This window comes from Gopherus flavomarginatus, chromosome 6 (genome assembly GCF_025201925.1).
Source record: "Gopherus flavomarginatus isolate rGopFla2 chromosome 6, rGopFla2.mat.asm, whole genome shotgun sequence".
Taxonomy (NCBI): domain Eukaryota; kingdom Metazoa; phylum Chordata; order Testudines; family Testudinidae; genus Gopherus; species Gopherus flavomarginatus.
The window spans coordinates 47,291,029-47,311,752 of record NC_066622.1 but is presented as its reverse complement, the minus strand read 5'-3'; the positions used below and the strand labels follow the sequence as shown (position 1 = coordinate 47,311,752).

Genomic DNA, 20,724 nt, shown 5'->3' with positions numbered 1-20,724 from the left:
TTAAAGGTCTTGAGAACATGACCTACGAAGGAAGTCTGAAAGAATTGGGTTTGTTTAGTTTGGAAAAGAGAAGACTGAGAGGGGACATGATAGCAGTTTTCAGGTATCTAAAAGGATGTCATCAGAAGGAGGGAGAAAACTTGTTCACCTTAGCCTCTAATGATAGAACAAGAAGCAATGGGCTTAAACTGCAGCAAGGGAGGTTTAGGTTGGACATTAGGAAAAAGTTCCTAACTGTCAGGGTGGTTAAACACTGGAATAAATTGCCTAGAGAGTTGTGGAATCTCCATCTCTGGAGATATTTAAGAGCAGGTTAGATAAATGTCTATCAGGGATGGTCTAGACAGTATTTGGTCCTGCCATGAGGGCAGGGGACTGGACTCGATGACCTCTCGAGGTCCCTTCCAGTCCTAGAGTCTATGAATCAGCCAGATTGTACAGACAGGGAAACTGAGGCACAGAGCTGCAGAGGCACCCACACTTTCCAAATACAGGTACATAAATGGCAATGGCCTGCTAGCCCTCAGCACTAGTGACAGCATTAGAGTGGGGGAAGCACCTTGGAAAAATCAGGCCATTCCTACATTCTTGCCTTTATCTACCTTTAAGTGCCTCATTTGAGGCACAACAGTTGAAACACGGGAGCGAGCGTGACTTGGCTGAGGTAACGTAGCACATCAGTGAGAGAGGCAGGAAAAGAACCCAGGCGTCCTGACTCCAGGCCTCATGCTTAAACTAAGCCAGAGAGCTGAGGAAGGAGTAAGGGACCCCATGAAAGAAGGGCCCATATGGCCTTTGTTGCCCATTGCAGCATAGGAGGACAGCCTACTGCTGGGGGTCAGTTTGTGAGGATGTAATGGGCCTCCCTGTCCCAGAGTACCCCCTTGTGACACAACCGGGACTCACCTCACTGCAGCGTCCCCTTGCGGTACTGTCCTTTTTCTTGCTCTGGATTCATGCCCCTTGTGGGGCATCAGTGTCCTCCACAATGCCCATTGGCAGCATTAAACACAGGTAATGAAACGACAGTCTGCAGCCTCCACCTCGTCACCTAGGTCAGTCAGTCAAACACAAAACAGCTCACCCCCAACCTGTGGGTTTAGGAGCTCACTCCTGCTTCTGACTGTCCTCTGTCTTTTGGCCAGTATTCCAGCCCATAGGCCTTCAAACTCCTCTCAGAAGAGGATACCAGGCCTCCATACCCATGGTCTCTCCCTAACCCTCAATAGGGTTCCTACCTGGCCCGCCTTGTTCCCTCTCTGCCCCAGAGGACCTGCAGAGGTTTTCCCTTCTCTCCTGAGCTAGCTAGCTCACTCATCCCCTTTATGAGAATCCACCCAGTGTTTATAATTCCTTTCCTTCCCACCCAGCCATGCCCTCTCCCAGTGCATCTCATGAGCTCACTTCAGCTCTCCTGCTGTTCATTCAACACCTCCTTTTCTGACCCCACTTCCCTGATCAGCCCCAGCCCAGGCCAGTTAGCCCAGGCAGACAGTGTCCCCACCCTCCTGCAATACTTGTCTTTAGCTTCTCTTTTCTGTGTTCCCCTGGCAGCAGCCCAGGGAGGCTAGGCCAAACCGAAAGCCCCACCCAGGGGCACCTTTGCTTCAGTGGAGAGGTGCATCTGAGCAGTCCAAGCACAGGACTGGCAGACAGAAGATCCTGAGTTCTCATCCTTGATCCAACACCCACTCCCCTCACCAGTCTTGAGCAAGTCATATCACAGCCTGCCTCAGTTTCCCCATCAATTAGGGTTAATACTCTTCCCTCCCCCGGCAGTATGGTGAAGTCAGTGGGGACTGGGTGTACAGAGCTTTGGGGGTGGGAAGCATTACAGGCAGCTCACTATACATTGTAACTGTTTAGACAACTCCTCACCCCCACAGTGACCCCAGCCTGGAAGGCAGCATGGATCATCAGTGTGGTCTCACTGTAGCTGCCAGTCCAGCAGGAACACTTGGGGAATGCAGAACACCCAAAGCTGCAATGTGCCACTGCCAAGATCCACCCCAGACTGATTTACACCTCGCTGCCTGGAAATCCACCATCATGGCCCATGTCCTGCTGAATTTAACTGCCATCTGACTGCCGGGCCACCCCACCCCTGCACAACATTGCTGAGCAGTTGCCAGGCGCTAAGCTGAGCATGCAATGTGGGGGAGTATTTATACGGTGCATTTTGGGGGAATATCTGGACCGAAGGCCATCACTTTCATTGCTGCACAGCGACCCCGCCTGCTGATCCAGAGACAGGGCAAAGGGAGTCCCCCTCAGTATCAACCTAAGAAAACTGGCTGTGCGCCTGTACACTTGGGAGAGGATCAGGGCTCCTAGTAGATGAGCAAGGACTTCCCTTCAGAACTACTGCTCCCACTTTGCTGGGGACCGTGGGGCAGGAACTTACCCCACAGCGCTTCTTCTCACAGCTAGTTAGAGCCACCCCACAGCGCTTCCCCTCATGGCTAGTTAGAGCCACCCTGAAGGGTCCCAGGCAGGATTCATCTCAGAAGACATGGTATAAGACTTAGCCGGATTCACCTCTTGAAATGCAGCCTGGTCGAGGGCAGAACATAGCACACACACGGGATGAATCAGTGTGATCAACTCCCCACTGGAGGCTGGGTTCACCAGGTAACAGCTTGTCCTTTCCATTCAACAGGGAGGAGGAGCAGTAAAGTCAGCTCCGGCAGACGGGAAATGATTTCTTCGCCGGCTCTTTGGAGAATCTGCAGAGAGGCTAATTCCTGGAGTGGCAGAGTTGCAACGTTAGCAGAACCGGACAGAATGTAGTGGGCAGGACAGGGCACCACGGCACGGCTTGGCAATGAGACTGGAATCATTCCAGTTCAGAAACACCAGGTGGCAATTAGCCCCTCACCACCAAAGTCTGAGCTGCGGTGACGGACACCAGCTGGGGGGCTGGCCCAAGGCTTGCTGTGGTAGCAGTCCCAGCGCTAGATGGGCTGTGTTTGTTCAGGGAAGTTCTGGAGCAGTAACACTCAACTGAGGCCACAAGCCCCCAAAAACAGAGAAAAGGGGGACCTGCAGTCATGGACTAGAGAGCCACTCCATGGTCAGAGTCAGCAGAGATACTTTGGACCATGGAGCGTGCGAGTGCAGACAGCAAGTGCACCACTGCCATTAGTCCCCCACTGAAGGATCAGGGCCTATTGGACTAGGCACTGCACGGACAAGACAGTCCCTGTCCCAGATAGCCAAGCTCCCACTGCCCCACCCAGCAGCTCCCACTGCCCCACCCAGCAGCAACAGCTCCATCGCCTGTGAAGCTGCACGCAGGGCAGCTCTCTGCTCATCTACTGCAAGAGGGGCTCAAGCAGCCAGTGCCCCCTTGGCTGCTCTGGAACCTGTCCTAGAGGTGAGGCAGGGGACAGGTGGAGTGAGAGCGCCCGAGGCAACTCTGCACGGTAGTTAGGAGCCAGCATCCTCCCTTGAAGCCTCAGCTCTGGGTGCAGGAGTTACCCTCTGCCTGTGGGGGGTGGGCCGACACAAACAGCCTGGCATGGCCTCACCAGAGACAGACGCCCAGCGAGCACTGTACAAATGGTTTATTGGCCTCATAACAGACTCCTCCACAGAGACCCATCCCCTGGGCCTGGTCAGAGTAGCGTACCTACACAGGAATTAAATCAATCACCCCCCAGTAACATGCCAAACAGCCCTTGCTTCAAGGTCAAAGGGCCCATTTAACGCCCCCTACAAACAACAACCAGACACAACCACTAACCCATCGGAGCCATTGGTGGGGACCAAGCCCTGCTGCACCCCAGCCCCTGCCAAGCGAGATGCTCAGCTACTCTACAGCAACACGCTTTGGAACAAGCCCCACAAGGTCACCTGGCCCGTGTCCCATCCCTCAGGCAAACACGTCAGCCCATCATCCAGCAGCAATGGTCCGGGGCCCTAGCGAGGGCTCCTTGCAGAGAGGCAAGGCAGGAGGACGAGAAAGCAACAAAGACGAGGACTGTGCAACAGGAGAGTACAGCCAGAAGCTGGCAGCGGGCTGGTTACCTCCCAACACGCACAGCAGAATCATGCCCCTAAGCAGGCAGAATCCTGGCATCTGGCACATCCCCCTGCAGAGGCTGACGACATCGAACAAGTCCCTTGCCAAGCCCTTGGCTCCCACACCCACTCCAGCCCGACTCGCCGTGGGATCAGACAGCCAGGAGAGTGGCAACGGTGAGAACTCCCCACCCCCGGACAAGTCCCACAGCCCTTAACGACAAGGTCAGAAAGTCAGCGTCCCAGCCACACAGCCAAGGCTCAGCGCAGCCAGGCTCCGGCCCCAGGAGGGTCCATGTTCACTGCAGCTCGCCCAGGAAGGCTAGCAGCGCCTCGTGGAACTCATGAGGCTTCTCCAGGTAGCAGGCGTGGCCAGCGTCAGGCAGTGCCACCGCCTTGTGCTTTGGGAGCTGCTGCAGGCTCTGCAGGGACTGAGCGCCCAGGCCGGTGTCGCGCTCACCATAGACGATCAGAGTCGGCGTCTGCAGAGAGATGGGGAGAACTTCAGCCGTCAGACCTTCGCCACACCCCAGCAGCGGGAGACGGGCTACAGACCCCCACCCGCCTGCACTGCCCCGAGAGTACGGCATGAGGGACTCAAGTGACCTGGAGAGGAGTGTAGTCCTGAGACAGGGCAGACATGTCCAGGCAGAGTGCAACCCAGGGCCCACTGGGAGCCTGGGGCCCAAACCCCCAAGCCAGAGCCTCGGGGAGCCTGGGACCATGTCCCCCAGTTCCAGAGAGCATGGGGCTGCCCCTCCCACACACAGCACCCCGGGGAGCGAGGCCCACAGCCTCCTCAACACCCCCTCCCTCCACATACACACACAGCCCCCTAGCCCTAGCAAAGCCTGTAGCTGAGCAGAGGAGCTGTACTGCAGCCAGCTGGGCTGACAAGCCGTTGCTGCAGTGACTGGAGAAGCTCAGGGCTGCACTCACAAAGCTGCACAAGTTCCTCTGAGTCAGGCCCTGATTACCCTCCCCACCCACTTTCCTTCCCACCAATCAGCTGAGAAGCCTCTGCTCTAGGGACCAGCTTTGTCTCCTGCCCCAGAGCCAGACGCTTCCCCTTCCCTGCCATACCTGGACCTGCTGGTACTGCTGGGACGTGTAGTCCTGGGTCCCCACAGGTGCGATGGGCACAAAGCCCTTCAGCTGCGCCCCGTGCACCAGGACAAAGGGGATGGAATAGCGGCCACTCATGGACGGGCTGATCAGAACGGGCCTCTGGATCCCCAGCTCCTTCAGCACATGCTGCAGGAAGGCGACACGGCCCTGCTCCGTGGAGACAGCATCGGAAGGCGGGGAGTTGCCGTAGCCTGCGGAGGAGGAGGAGGAGTTAGTGTGCCCCAAAGGCCCAGGCGAAGGTGTCTGCATGGGGAGCCAGAGCCCATAGCAGTAGGAAGGATTCACCATCCTAAACCTTTCCCGCCGCCCCCCACCACAGCGAGGAGCCAGTGCAATAGAGATTTCTTGCGGGACATGCATGTTAATTAGCAGACGTGCTGGGTTTGGATGCCAGCAGGACTCACATATGCTAGTCTTGCCACACCTCCAGGGCAATGTGGAACAGTGTCGCAAAACTAAAATCCCTGCCGACGCCCCAGCCTTCTGCCCAGTGCATACGGGCAGCACCCCGGGAGAGGAACAGATCCGGGGGCGCAAGCATGGTCTAGGTAGTGAACATCACTAGACACGCGACTCCCTGGAACTGACCACTTAAAGAGGTACAGTCACTTTGGCACATGCTAGCTGGCTGTCGGGCAGAGGGAGACGGGGGCTATGGCTGCAGGCAGAAATTAACTTAATATATGGGTGGCATATTCCTACCAGGCAGATCGATAGCAATGGAGCGATATCCTTCTTCTGAGAGCAGGGTCAGTGTCCCCAGGTCCTCCCAGGTCTTGGAAGTGAAAGCCTGGCCATGCAGAAAAATCACCTCCAGCCTGCAGAAGACATGACAGCAGATAGAAGGGCACCCGCCAGGAAGGAAATGAGATCCACCCTGCTGTGGCTGGGGCAGGGGAGGCTGTTTCTGTGCTAGTTTACCAGGAGCAGAGCTTGGGGCTGTTAGGATGACAGATGCTATGTTTTGTTTGTCATCATTATCTACCTAGATCCATGGTGGCCTCTGGATCAGCTGCTCCACATTCAGATTTGGCTGATCCCTGCTGAACACATAGGGGAGTCACTTCCCCCTACGGAGTAGTGCAGCCACCTTTGGGGTGGAACGCAGCAGCTGTTTCAGAGCTCACCAAACTGTGTAGACAGGAAATGCACAAACACCAGCCCTGCGGTTTCAATTGGACGGTCATTTAAGAGTAGTCAAGATTTGGGATGGGCACAAGGGACTTACAGAGAGTAGCACCAGCTGCTGAATCACACGCCCCAGGTTTTCCTTGGAAGTCTCCCACCCCTGTACCAGGTGAGCCAGACCCTGCTCATCCTAGGAGCTCAGATAAGAGCACAGAGTCTGCAATAGCTGATCTAGGATACACACTGCTTAGGGTGACCCACGGTGCTGACTCCAGAACCAGCTCTGGTGGCCAGAAGACAGAACAAGGAGTAATGGTCTCAAGTTGCAGTAAGAGAGGTTTAGGCTGGATATTAGGAAAAACCTTTTCACTAGGAAGGTGGTGAAGCACTGGAATGGGTTACCTAGGGAGGTGGTGGAATCTCCTTCCTTAGAGGTTTTTAAGGTCAGGCTTGACAAAGCCCTGGCTGGGATGATTTAGTTGGGGATTGGTCCTGCTTTGAGCAGGGGGTTGGACTAGATGATTTCCTGAGGTCCCTTCCAACCCTGATATTCGATGATTCTAAGGCCTACCTTTTGGGGCTGGGAGTCCCATCTCTCTGGAGCAGGAAGCCTTCTCTGAATAAGATGGATGGGCTCCCTGCAATGGTCCCCGTTAGGACGGTGACGTTGACATCTCGCTGGCCCTTCTCCTCAGCCCTGGCCTGGGCCTTGTGGCTGCCTGCCCTGGATGTGAACCTCTCGTGCTGGATGGCAGGGAGCAACAGGTAGAGGACAAAAGTGACAAGAACCCCAAGGACCAGCAGCCCCAGTCTGGTGCGGATCAAAGCCATCGTCAGCCGTTCTGAAAGGGGCAGAGAGAGAAGGTGAACAGCCGAGCACTGGCTGCGTGCTGTGGCTCAGACAGCACAATGCACAGCAAGGCCCAGCCATGGGAGAGGAGACAAGGAACCTCACGGCTCAACAATGATCAGGAGGAGAGGGATGGATACACACACACACAAGGTGGCACCATTATCCCCCAGGGCAACCTCCCAATCAGGAATGCACCCTTCCCCACCCAAATACCAGGCACCATGGGGGGGGGGACACCCAAGGTGGATTCTGGCCCCCAGCTTTTGGGGGGGGGGGAAATGATAGGGCTTCCTTTATCCTTGATGTTTCATGCATGGTCATAGGCCAGAAGAGACATTTGGGGGAATGCAGCAGAGCTCAGACAGACTGGTGCTACGGTCACTAAGACAAGACACTTCAGGCCCAGGGTCAAAGGCCGATTCAGGCTGGGTCCTACCCCGTCTAGGGCTCAGGGAAGCAGCTGGCATTGGTCTCTGCCTCACTCTCACTCCTAGTCACCATTGTGGTCATGCCTGAACAGAGGCAGGCTGGTCTGGAGCCCCCTGGGCTGGGGCTGTGATCCCCGCACGTGCACCATGTTACGCAGTGACAACTGCCCTCACTGTACCTCTCCCCTGCCCCAAATCACTTACCCCTGGGAACCAGCTAGTGCTGGGGGGTTACTGCGCAGAGGAAGAGTTTAATAGACAGGTGCCCCTTGCAGAAACAGGTCCAGTCTGGCCCACCTGGCACTGGCAGGACTCCTCCACGCAGTGGCTTTCACAGCCTGCTCACTCCCCAGTCTGTGGTTTCTATGCCGCTCCACCCCAATGCAGGCCCCAACACTGATCTCCCACAACTCCCCCTGCCTCCCCTTTACTGTCCCTGTGGTCTTTTCCCCATCTGCAGCCTCCTGCTGCCCCCACAACTGCCCCCTGCCCCACCCATCACTCCCAACCGCCCAGAACCTTTCCAGCTCAATGTTCCATCCCTCCCCTCAACATACGTGCAGGGCATGCAACAGCCCTGAAAACATGGGTCAAATCCCAAGAGACGAGTGGCAGACTCCCTCCAGATCCCCCAGCATGGTAGCACCTAAAGGCCCCCCAACTGGCCCTCCCCCCATAGTTATGGCTATTGCAGGCACCTGGCTGGTACTATAAGGAGCTGCTCCCGGGTGCATGTTCTACTATTCAGGAAACTTCGCACTCATGTCACCTGGCACATCTTCAGGGGCAGCCTGTTCTCCTACAGCAGGGGTCAGCAACTTTTCAGAAGTGGTGTGCCGAGTCTTCATTTATTCACTCTAATTTAAGGTTTCGTGTGCCAGTAATACATGTTAATGTTTTAGAAGATCTCTTTCTATAAGTCTATAATATATAACTAAACTATTGTTGTATGTAAAGTAAATAAGATTTTTAAAATGTTTAAGCAGCTTCATTTAAAATTAAATTAAAATGCAGAGCCCCCTGGACCGGCGGCCAGGACCTGGGCAGTGTGAGTGCCTCTGAAAATCAGCTCGTGCTGCCTTCGGCACACGTGCCATAGGTTGCCTACCCCTGGCCTACAGGCATGGCATTCTCCTCCTTACAGGGGGCTTAGTGCCAGGGCATCAGACAGATGGCCCTAGACAGCAGCGTCCCTTAACCCACAACACAGGTGTTGCAGCAGTGAAAGTAGCAGGGGGACGAATAGCTCAGCGGTTTGAGCATTAGCCTGCTAAACCCAGGGTTGTGAGTTCAATCCTTGAGGGGGCCATTTGGGGAACTGGGGTAAAAATCTGAGGATTGGTCCTGCTTTGAGCAGGGGGTTGGACTAGATGACCTCCTGAAGTCCCCTCCAACCCTAATATTCTATGAAAGTTTCCCCCTTCCCAGCCCACAGTGTGAAGGACCCAGCTATAAGGGAGGAAGCAGGGGCCAGTTATCCACAAACCTGCCTGCTAGGAAGCACCAACTCATACGGGGTTTGAGCAGGTACCCTGGAGACTCCGCAGCCTATTGTTCAATCTCCTGTACTATCCAGCCCCTTCTACAGCAAGGTTTTAAATCTGAACCCCTGGGTTGCAGCACATCATAAAACAGAGCACAGCCAGAGAGAACAGCCACCGCTAGCAGATTAACAGAATGCTGGGCTGGGATGCCCTCCCTGCACAGTCATTACACCTCCATTGACAAACAGGGCAATGCACTTCACTGCACCCCAGTGTAGAGGGGCCCCACACAACACCCTAAGGAGTTGAGTGCTGGAGTCCTTGGCAGGCCCTGCACTGGGGGAAATTCTCTCGCACACATCATAGAGGGGATGGAAGGGCCCATACAGAGTTGGCTCTGCAGGAGGCTCACAAGTGAAGACACGCTTGTAAGGAGAAACAACTTGCTGCTTGGGAGATGCTTTCTGTAATTAATTTGGTGGGCATGAGAAGAATGCCACAAGTGATTGCTCTAGGTCAGAAGGGCCCACCTGCTGTACTCTATTGTTCCCAGACAGCACTGAGGGGCCCAGCATCCTCCAGGTACCCCAATTATTCCCTGTGTCCTGTGGGCAGCAGCTAAGTCTCAGGGATGAGATTTTCAAAGGCCTGTCCAGACAGCAAGCCACGCAAGCTGCATGGGAGCCCTGAGGCTAGGCACGTACTCTGCGCTATTTGCTTTCAAGGGCTTTTGATGTTTGGCCAGCAGCATTTCAAGGAAGCCCAAACACACAGAGGGAATGAGACCTTTGAATGAGGACAGGTTCTCCCCACAGGCATAGCCTGTATGACAGATCACCTGACTCAAGCTGAAAGCTGTCCTGTCATCGAGATGCAAGTAACTGACATGATGGTAACTGACATGCATTTGATCCAGGAGGGCCTCAATGCACTTCACAAGTGACACTGGAAGCTCACTTCCTCCACCACTGACATGCAGCCACTTCTGGGGTGAAACATAATAGCTGCTTGATGATGCACAGCAACACTCATTTATTATTTGTATTGTGGTTGGGCCAAGGGCCTCTACCTATGGATGAGGCCCCCACCATGCTAGGAGTTGTACGAATACAGAACAAAGTGACGGTCCTTGCTTCCAAGAGCTGACAATCTAAGCACACAAATACAGAGGAGGAAGAATCCTGTAGCCAGGAGAATCAAAGGCAGGGGAGGCTTTAGGCAAGGAGAAAGCAGCTGTCTTAGACACACCATACTTCAATCATCTGAGGCTCCCAATTACCTGAGCAGCTCATCCACATGACAGACAGAGCAAACACAACTCCCCCTTATTGAGCATGCCCCCAAGTAACTCAGCACTTAATGCTGAACTGCTTTGCTAGAAGTGCCCCAGGATTTTTACTGCCCACCAGCAGGAAGGCCCTGGGCCTTTCACTTTAGGCTCAGCCTTGCTCTCTGCACCCACTACCGACTACCTTGTCTGATCTCATCCAGCAGGTGGGCTGCAGACGCACAGTCCCTGAAGACATAGGTTTGCTCCCGGCACAAGACCTTTAGTTTGGCAGGGTACAGGACGTAGGTCTGAGCCCCCTGCTTCACAAATGCTTGCTTGAGCACCACAAGGGGCTGCTGCCGGGCGTGTGTGGCAGGGCTGAGGTCAGGGAAGGAGGAGACCTTGGGGTCTTGGAATTTGGTTGCTCGGCAGGCCCGTGCTGCCCGCAGAATTCGCTCTCGAGACCAGAAATTAGAGAGGGTCATTAGCACAGTGCCAGTGCTAGCCACCCCGGCACTGTCATCTGCTTCCCTTGTGGGAAGCTGATACGCACTTTCTATATGCATAGGAGCTTCCTTCGCATTTGAGCCCAGGTAAGCCAGCACCAGGTTTTCCAAGAAAGGGATCAGGTCTGTGTCTTCCACAGTGGCCGGAACCCCAATGACCCTGACGTTCTGGGCCCACACCCTGTTCTCCAGCCTGGTGCTCTGTCTCCAGACTGCCCAGGGCCAGCTCTCTCATCAGAGCTGCATGCTTCACCATGCAGCTTTGCGTGGTCACAACCTTGGGCTTCCACCCAGCCGGCCATCTCTTCCAAGAATTTCACCAGCTTATGCAGCTGCTCTGAGAGGGAAGCCAAGGCTTCACCCAGGGCGGCCTGCTCTGAGACGACCTGGTCCAGCCGCTCTAGCATGGCATTTCGCTGTGGAGAGAGGCGTGCCATGCTTGCCTTCACGGGCAGAGAGACGCTCTGTCACCTGTCCCGTTCTGGGTATCTTTGAACCAGAGCAGAGTCTGTCCCACAAAACCTCACCCCACCTGGGAGCATCAGGGCAGGTGACAGGGTCACCCCTGCGCGATGAAGCAGGAGTTCCGCTGGGAGAAGCTTGGGGCTGCCAGACCCACCTCTGCCCAAGTGTCCTGGGACACGCCCTTGTTTATCAGCTTCCTCTCCCCACTCCCCGCCTCCAGCCGCGCCACGGGCGCTCCAAAGTAGCCGGCCTCCACGGCTAGAGCCCCTCCCCACCGTATCGCAGTGCACCGGAGCGACTCCGGGCCTGTGCACCCCTGTACCGCACGGGCCACCTGGGCGCGCCCCTGACCGGCTCCCCCTGCACCGGGGCCATCGCCCGCCCCCGGCCCAGCCTGCCTGCGCCCCCAGCGCCCGAAGAGGGGGGCCAGCCCTGGTTACCAGCACGCCTAGGCCAGCGCGCCGGAGCCCAGCGCAGGCGGGGCCAGCTAGCCAGGCGGATCCAGCGCCGCAGTCACTGGGGACCGCACGCACTTACCGCCTTGCTGCGCAGCGCCCGACAGCCACCGCCACCGCCTCCGCCCGGGCTGGTGTGGCAGTGAAGCGGCCCCCCCCCGCCGCCAGCCCGAATCGAGCCCCACAGTCCCACCTAGCGGGGGAAGGCGAGAACACGCAGCTGCGGACAAATGGCTCCGCGCTCCTCCCCAGAACCGGACGGTCGGTAGCCCACCTGCTGCAACCACCACTCTGCGCGTTTGGGGAGCCTCTGAGCGGGTGGACTGGGACAGGGCTGAGCCGGGGGAATCACACTCCTCAGCCGCCTTTGGGCTTCTGGGGGGTGCCCTTTTATTCCTCCTCCCCGTCCCCCGTCGGGGCACCTCCCAAAGGCAGGTGGTGAGGGTGGTTTGGAGGGTGAGGCTGTACAGGCCCTCCTGGGATTTTTGAGCCTGGTCTCTAAGAATTTCATCTTCCTCTGGAGTTTCGGAATGGGTGGGGAGGTTTGGGGGTATCCCTAGTCCTGCCCCACCTCTCTGGCCATCCCTTCAACCTGTCCCTGGTTTTATCCCTAGGGCTGTTTTCTCCCTCCCTTGTTTGTGATTCTTTACAACCCTTTACCCCGCAGATCTTCCCCACAGCCAATCCCACACACCCTTGGAAAATCTGCCCTGCACTCCCCTACTCTGTTTTAAAAGCACTACCTAAAACCTCCAGGCCCTGGCCCAATGGGGCCCTGCCCTGAGCTGTTCCCAAATGCTACTGTACAGCAAACAACAAAGCAGCAATGGTAATCTGCAGGGGGGGAACTGAGGCATGGATTAACTAGCACTCAGGGTAACAAAATCAGGTTTAGAACTCAAAACTCCCTCATATCCATCATGCTGCACCTTAACCCACCTTGTCAGTTACTACCACACATTCCAGGTACACTCCACTCACTCTCCAGCCCTCCTATTGTATTGCTTCCTCCCTTTGGCTGCTCTCTGCTCCCTCCTTTCGTCCAAACAGGGGCTCATAGTGCTCAGCTGTAGTAGACACCCCACCCCCACTCCAGAATTCAACCAGCTGTTCACATCAATGAAACAATTACCACCAAGTCTGCTACATTTCTCCACGAGGCTCCCAGACCAAGCCCCAGCACCCTTCAGCAGCTCTCCCTTGGTAAACAGGCCTCAGAGCAAAAACCTGGGAGTGGTGGGAGCAGAATCCAGCGGTAGAGGGGCCCATCTTGTGTCAACTTCCTGACTCAGCTCATTTGAAATAAGGGCTATGAAGCAAAATATCCAGCTCTGCCTGTGCTGAGCAGAAATACCTGATGTGGTGCTGGCAACCACTGCCAACTGGGAAACGACCTGACAACTTTTGCTTATATTTATTTACCTAGCAAGACAACTTCACTGCAAACTATAATTACTCTAAAGCCACCATCCCCAGCCTCCTTCTGTTCTTCACGCTCCCAGATACCATGGGAGACTCTTAGGCGCTGCCAATGCTGGGATGCAAACCATCCTAGGTGCAGCTGTGCCAGTACTGCGAGGGTTCAGATGACAGGGCAGAGGGGGTACAACCTTCATTTTGCACATTTCACTCTTTTGCTCCCCAGTTCCCCGTGACCTGATGCAAACTCTGCCACCCCCATCTCTGTGGGACACGTTAAAATGAAACAGGCAGCATGGAGTAAGCTGATCTCTTCCTCCATCTGCAATATCCAATCCAAACCTCAATGCAAACAGAGTCCAGCTCTCATGGCTCAGCACCCCAGCTGAATTTCACACAGCAGTGTCCTGTTCCCGTCCCTGAGAGCATCAGAGATGCAGTGAGCTGCTACCACTGAGATGAGTTGCACAGGGATACTGCTGGACATGCAGGAATAGCAAGGAATGCCCAGCAGCCTTGGAGCACCTATGGCTACCCATTCCAGAAGTAACATGGGAGGCCCTGATACATGACACATGGAATAGCCATGGCTAGCCATGCAGAAGTGGTGTGGGAGGTTCAGGTACATGGTGGACCCCAGTGGCTAACCACATAGAAGTGGCACAGGAGAACCACATATGTGGAAGTGCAGGTTGGGGGACACCAGCTTGGATTCCTTCGTGCTCCCTGTACCAAAAAAAAAAAAAAAAAAATACTGGACAATACTGGAATGGTTGCAGAGATCCCAGAGCTATGTCTCCTGTTTCTCTCCACAGATGAATTATTTGCCTCCGCAAAGCCAGTGGCAAAACAACTAACTGGCTACTTATCATTCCTGTGTATGTCAGCCCAACACACAGCTGGCCAGCAGTCCCTGAAGAGGGCACCCCATGAGACCATTTCTTTCCATTGCACTTGCTCGTTATAACTTTTCAGAACCCTGCTATAGGAATAATATTTTCCTACCATGGCTGCAACTTTGAGGGAGGATGTGGAGAGAAAATGAAAGCTGGCACTCTCCCTAAACAACAGGAGAGCAGGAGCTGGGGCTTGAAAATAACATAGCAGGGTATTGTGAGATTCACGGTAAAATCACAGGAGTAGGCAACACTAAGATTCACCCTCTCCATGCAAAGCTGGAAACACTTACTCCTTCCTCTGCAAGCAGCCAATCTACTGACCACTCAGGAGTCACATAAAGAAAACTTCCTCTATAATTAACATGCAACACTGTCTTCCATTCCTATTCCATTCTCTTGTCTTCCTAGGCCCTGCCTGTCATGGGGATGCACTAGCCTACACGGCGGCAATCCCCAGCGCAGATGGGAAGCGGGGACCGGGCTAGCACGGGGCGGGGCTGATGCCAGGTCATTGTACTGATGTATTTCCTCCTTGCTCCCCCGCCCCCGTCTCCTACCCTTCTCTCCTGGACGGGCGCTGCTAGCCACTAGGGGTCAGTGCGCCCATGGGCCAGCGCTCGCACTCTGTTACCGTGCTTGTCTCCGCCCCTGGGTCGCGTCACGACTCGCTCCCTGTCCTACCTTCGACCAGGGAGGCGCAGCGCAGCGCAGCGCAGCGCAGGCTTTTGGGGAGACGTTCCTCTGCTCTCGGCAGGTATCGCCCCCGCGCGCTGCTGCGGAAGGGCTTGGGCCGGCCGCTTTGCCAGGGTCCCTGAGACCTGGACACTGCAGCTGTGTCAGGACCTGGGGGCTCTGAGCGCCGGGGCCATCAGCCCAGCACCCTGGCTCCGACAGAGGCCAGAACCAGCCGCTTTGAACCTCGCCCTCTGGGGCCACACCCTGCAGCGTAACCACGGGCCCCCTCGCCCTCTGGTGCCCCAACCCCTGCAGCGTCAGCCACGGGGCCCCTGGGGCCCCAACCCCTGCAGCGTCAGCCACGGGGCCCCCCGCCCTCTGGGGCCAAATACCCTGCAGCGTTAGCCATGGGCCCTTCCGCCCTCTGGTGCCCCAACCCCTGCAGCGTCAGCCACAGGGCCACTGGGGTCCCAACCCCTGCAGCGTCAGCCCCGGGGCCCCCCGCCCTCTGGGGCCAAATACCCTGCAGTGTTAGCCACGGGCCCCCTCGCCCTCTGGGGCCCCAACCCCTGCAGCGTGAGCCACAGGGCCCCCCGCCCTCTGGGGCCCCAACCCCTGCAGCGTGAGCCACGGGGCCCCCCGCCCTCTGGGGCCCCAACCCCTGCAGCGTGAGCCACGGGGCCCCCCGCCCTCTGGGGCCCCAACCCCTGCAGCGTGAGCCACGGGGCCCCCCGCCCTCTGGGGCCCCAACCCCTGCAGCGTGAGCCACGGGGCCCCCCGCCCTCTGGGGCCCCAACCCCTGCAGCGTGAGCCACGGGGCCCCCCGCCCTCTGGGGCCCCAACCCCTGCAGCGTGAGCCACGGGGCTCCCTGCCCCCCACTGGGGCCCCAACCCTGCAGCGTCAGCCACGGGGCTCCCTGCCCCCCACTGGGCCCCAAACCCTGCAGCGTCAGCCATGGGGCCTCCTGCCCTCTGGGGCCCACACCCTGCAACGTCAGCCATGGGGCCTCCTGCCCTCTGGGGCCAAACATCCTGCAGTGTTAGCCACGGGGCACCCTGCTCTCTCGGGTTGTTTCTTCGTGAGTCTTCCCACTGAACAGGCCATGCCCTAGCTGAAGAGGGTTTCGTAAAATCCTCTCTCTAATGGAACAATGCGTGATCTAACTGTAATCGTACATGTCTGATCCTCTGTGAAACCCTGCTGGGCTCCTGGCCTCAGTGAGATCCTTGAGCAGTGAGTTCCACCAGTGAACCATGCACTACCTTCTAAGTATTTCCATCAATCAGCTGTGAATATCCTAACTTATCAATTTGATGAAAGCCCCACTGATTGCAGTGTTGTGGAATGGTGAACAGGGCACTCACTCACTTTCATTAGCCCACTGGTACTGGGTCAGATAATACGTCTTCTCTCTCAAAATATCTGCACGATCTGGCTCAGACATGCCCAGTCTGTTCCTGGGTTGCTACTGGCCTGGCCCCCTGCTACTTGCTGTCCTGTTCACCTGTGATCCCCTATTCATCCCCTCATCCAAAAACAAAGTTTCCTTGTGTACCACACACTCCCCCATACCTGATGAGGCCAACCCAGTGAATGGACAGCAACCCCTAGTGTTGTACTGTCCACCCACTAGCGTTGAGGTGAGACATTAAAGAGCGAAGTAAATAGGGTCCTTTGTACTTAGATAAGGGACTGTGCCCAGAGTCCATTCTGGGAGGGCACAGGGCTCAGCTCAGGTTTCCCTCTCTTTCAGGACTGCTGGAAAGCACGAGCAGGGAGGCCATGGCCACCCCGCAGGTGACTGTGGGCACCACCACAGTGGATGGGCAAACCCTGTTCTACCGGCAGGCCAATCCGGCCCAGCAGACCCCCAAGCTGTCTGTCCTGCTGCTCCACGGCATTCGCTTTTCATCCGAGACCTGGCTCAACCTGCAGACACTATCTAAGCTGGCCGATGCTGGCTACCGTGCTGTGGCCATTGATCTGCCAGGTACAGCTGCTCAGCCACTGGGGGAATCCCTTCAATGCACAGCCCTATGGGTGGGACTGGGTGGCAGAACAGCCCTCGGGTGGCATAAGGTCCTTGGGCAAGGCACGTCCCATCATAGGAGCACTAATGCTATGCATGGCTCTAGCACCTTCCTCTGAGAGCATTCACAAGCATTCTCTACACCCCGTAATATGGGATCAGATGGGGGAAACTGAGGCACGGAGAGGTTTCATGCCTGACCTATACACATACCAGGAGTCAGCAGCATAACTGAGAATAGAACCCAGGTGTTCTGACTCAAGTCCCTTCCTTTAACTAGCAGACACCATCCTCTCACTTACGGCCTGTGGAGCGGAACCCAGGTGTCCTGGCTCCAAGGCCCCTCCAGAGCTCTCTGCACTTCTCCTGAGTCATACTGCCAGTAAAAGCTGAGGAATGACCCTGTTGTGACAGTGGGGGCCAGACTGTCACCATCTCCCTACCCCCTTCTACACTCTCTCTGTCTGCCCAGGGACCAGGGCTGATGGGAGGGGCAGGAATTGGAGAATCTGCCCCCTCCCACCCCCATCTGTAACTGGGGTGAAGTAGGGTGAAATGGGAAGGGATAGGGCCCTAGTGAACGTGATGCACCAGAACTGCAGATTTCTCGCGAGGGGCCTGCCAGCAACATTTGTAACAGAGGGGTTTTGTCTCATGTGGTCCAGGGTTCGGCCATTCCAAGGAGGCAACAGCTCCGGCCCCTGTTGGGCAGCCTGCCCCAGGGGGTTTCCTAAAGGCTGTCTGTGAGGCTCTGCAGTTGGGCCGGGTGGTTGTGATCAGCCCGTCCCTCAGCGGGATGTATTCGCTCCCGTTCCTCTTCCAGCACAGCCAGCTGGTTCAGGCCTACGTGCCGGTGGCACCCATCTGCACCGAGAAGTTCCCCGCCACGCAGTACGCCAGCATAAAGGTACAGCCCCTGGGCTGGCAGGGATGGGGCAAGTCTCCTTCATTGGGGACCTGGTGTCCGGGCGGGGGCACAGAAGACTAGGCTGTGGGATGGGGTGGAAGAGCTACGGCACTTGGACAGACACTGGGAAGTGGGTGAAGGGAATCGAGCTTGCAGGTGTGTGCAGAGCCGGCCTGCAGCAGCGGGGGACCTGGAGAATCCGAGTCCACGTCCCCACTGAAGGGAACGTCCAGCAGTAGTGCTCAAGCTCCATCAGGGCAAAGCACTCTGTGTACCACATGGGGGCCTCTTCCCAGTCAGGGTCAGAGATGGGCACCTGGAGCCCAGCCTTACGACTCGAGGCCTAGGTGCTGGCCCGCACAGTTACGCTGGGCCACATCCATTCCTGGCGTAACCCCTCCTCACACAGTGGCGTTACACCCTTTGACCTGGACCCCTCTGCGAGCTGGCAGAGCCGTGGGAGAAACTGCATTTCCCAGGCCCCTACACCACCTCCCCCACCCCGTGCTCACTGATCCCTCTCGTTTGCCCTTGTTCTAATGCTCCAGCCCCCACCAGTTTCCAACTGTCCCCTCCCCCCATAATTATTTTTTTTAAATCAACCTTCTGGAGAAAATGTTCCTTCTTCTCCCCCCGTGTGGAACTTGTATCCCCTCCTCCTAAAATAACCCTGCTGTGAGGGCCAGCCTCAGCCCTGCACCAGTGATCTGGGGGTAGGCTCTGAATTCTGCAGGGTTAAAAAAGGGAGCCTGAGCCCACTGGCAGTGGGTCGCTCCTAGCTCCCTCTTGGGAAACGCAGTCCTTGCATGCAGCCCTGGGAAGTGCAGGGCTGGGAAAGACATTTTTATGCACAGAGAAGGAGTTTTAGCTGCTGGTTTTCAGTGTATTAGTTTGAATGTTTCTATTCTCTTGGGCTCTGTGCAGTGGGACCAGATCCTAAGCAGCATCCAAGCAGGCAGAGGGAGTCAGTGACAATGCCATCTTTATGCCTCCACTCTTTCTTTATCCTGGGCTAGCCAGCACATGGGCCAGTGCACAGCCTCTCAGGGCAGTTCTGGCACTCGGGATTGAGCGCTGGAACCTCCTTTTCATCCCCTTCTCTGAGAGCCAGGTTGGTGGGACAGCTATCACGGCAACCCTGTACGGCTGGAGGATTCCCTGACCCTGTGGGAATTCCCTGGGTCCTGTAGCCTATGCCCAGGCCCCTTGGCACCAGCTGACAGTCTGGGGCCTGGGCATGAAGGTGAAGGAATGCAACAAATAATCCCAAGAAAATGTGTCCTGTTCCTCCAGATCTAAAACATCCAGGGCACATCCAGGTCACGTGACCCTTGCCCAGGCTCCAAGCCTTTGGACCTTTGCCCATCCCTGCTTTTAGCCTCCAGTTCTATCCCCCTCCAACACACACCTTGGTTTTTGGCTTCATGGTTTGCCATTTTTGCCATCTCAGCCTACTCCAGACAGCAGCCCCCTAAGGCTCCATCCCCCCATCCCCAGTGCTGGTCTGAATCCTGGGGGTCAGCAGATGCCCTGATTTCAGTGAGAGTTAAGCACCCAACTATCTTTGAGGAGCTGGGCCCTAGAAAGGGATCATTTCCAACAATTCCATTTGAGGGGAGATTCCCATACCGCCGGTGGGCACAAAGCAGTGCCCAGAACCAGTGATGCTCCCAGGCAGGGATACACTCTCCCAGAGCTGCCAGGCCCTAGCCTCCCTCTTGTGCCACTGGCGTCAAGTGATCAAAGTGAGCAGTGCGCCTGTACCTGCTGTCTGAGCTCTTGTGCCTTGTGTCCCCTCCCTCTAGACCCCCACGCTGATTGTGTACGGGGACCAGGACACCCAGCTGGGGGAGATGAGCCTGAACAACCTCAGGAACCTGCCCAATCACAAGGTGCTGCTGCTGAAAGGAGCGGGACATGCCTGTTACCTGGACAAGCCGGAGGAGTGGCACCTGGGCCTTCTGGACTTCCTGAAGAGCCTGGAGTGACGAGTGGCCTCTCTTTTGCCCCAGCCCTTCGGTGCACAATCTGTCAGACACAGGGCTGGCTCTTTGGTGCAATCCTCCTGTGGAGGATCTGGGGACCACAGCTTCTCTCTTCCACTAGAGCGGGTACTTAATCGATGGCTTCTTGCCAATCTTGGACAATCACAGCACGCTTGGGTGTTTGCAAAGGGCGGCCACACAGCCAGAGGCGCCTTCCTGGCAGCCAGGTGCTTGCTCCTTTTCCTTCTTTTTAAAATGATTAGATTTGAAAGGCCTGTAGAAGCTGATTGGCTAGTAGAATGGGGTGAGATGGGGGTATTGAGGGCAGGTTCCCCAGCTGCATATTCTAGTGCAACCCCGTCCTGCCAGTCCTAGCTCCACAGCTCTGCCAATGCTCCTGCCCTGCAGCCTCCCTATGACTCCAGTCCTGTCCCCACCCTGCTGTGCCAGTGCCCCCAATCCTGCCCTGCAGCACTTCTGCACCCCACTCTGCGGTGCTAGTGCCCCTGCTACTCCAGCCCTGCCCCCACCCAGCTCTGCCAATGCTCCTGCTCCTGCAGCCTCCCTGCTACTCCAGCCCTGCCCCCATCCAGCTCTGCAGTGCCAGTGCCCACGCTCCTGCCCTGCAGCTTCCCCTGTGACTACAGCCCTGCCCCCACCCAGCTCTGCCAGTGCCCCCAATCCTGCCCTGCAGCCTCCCTGCTACTTCAGCCCTGCCCCCACCCAGCTCCGCCAGTGCCCCCGCTTCTGCCCTGCAGCCTCCCTGCAATTCCAGGCCAACCAACCCAGGTCTGCACACCTCAGTCCTGACCTGCAGCGCCCCCAACTACTTCAGCCCTATCCTAGCCCCACTGATGTGCCTTAATCCTGCTGTGAGCCTCACTGGAACACACACTGGCACCCACCCCCAACACTGCTTGGCTTGGGAGGAGCGACCCAGACCCTGAGAGCCACACAGAGGCCAAACTCACTGCCAGCCTGGGATCGTTCAGGGAGCTTCCTCCCAAAACCCCAAACTCTGGGGCAGCAGCACCTAATCCTTCATGAGCAAATAAAACTCAGATCTGGG

The 20,724-nt window shown here is 56.6% G+C and overlaps 3 protein-coding genes across 5 annotated transcripts in view; 1 reads left to right on the top strand and 2 right to left on the bottom strand.

The window, feature by feature from the left end:
* Positions 1 to 3,149, bottom strand: part of ACY1 (aminoacylase 1) — a 30,844-nt gene extending 27,695 nt beyond the window's left edge. Inside the window, exons 1-2 of one of the 2 annotated variants that reach the window (XM_050958727.1) lie at positions 2,539 to 3,149; positions 907 to 1,051 (exon numbers count right to left, since the gene is read on the bottom strand). The gene's annotated coding sequence lies outside the window, so the exon portion shown is untranslated. Of the gene's footprint in view, positions 1 to 906; positions 2,437 to 2,538 lie in introns of those variants that run through there. The other variant, XM_050958726.1, reaches the window with a different exon arrangement.
* A 402-nt stretch (positions 3,150 to 3,551) lies between these two features.
* Positions 3,552 to 12,310, bottom strand: ABHD14A (abhydrolase domain containing 14A). Of its 2 annotated transcripts, none has more exons than XM_050958741.1 (5): positions 11,823 to 12,310; positions 6,851 to 7,121; positions 5,854 to 5,969; positions 5,107 to 5,342; positions 3,552 to 4,505 (listed from the first exon to the last, which is right to left on the bottom strand). In XM_050958741.1, the coding sequence occupies exons 2-5, from the start codon at positions 7,108 to 7,110 to the stop codon at positions 4,323 to 4,325; spliced, it is 795 nt and encodes a 264-aa protein (XP_050814698.1). In that variant the 5' UTR covers positions 7,111 to 7,121; positions 11,823 to 12,310; the 3' UTR covers positions 3,552 to 4,322. The 2 variants fall into 2 exon arrangements, with proteins under 2 accessions (XP_050814698.1, XP_050814697.1); XM_050958740.1 differs by lacking the exon at positions 11,823 to 12,310 and adding an exon at positions 8,259 to 11,573.
* A 2,325-nt stretch (positions 12,311 to 14,635) lies between these two features.
* ABHD14B (abhydrolase domain containing 14B) lies at positions 14,636 to 20,724 on the top strand. Its single transcript, XM_050958747.1, has 4 exons — positions 14,636 to 14,812; positions 16,488 to 16,724; positions 17,429 to 17,670; positions 19,476 to 20,724. The coding sequence occupies exons 2-4, from the start codon at positions 16,517 to 16,519 to the stop codon at positions 19,656 to 19,658; spliced, it is 633 nt and encodes a 210-aa protein (XP_050814704.1). The 5' UTR covers positions 14,636 to 14,812; positions 16,488 to 16,516; the 3' UTR covers positions 19,659 to 20,724.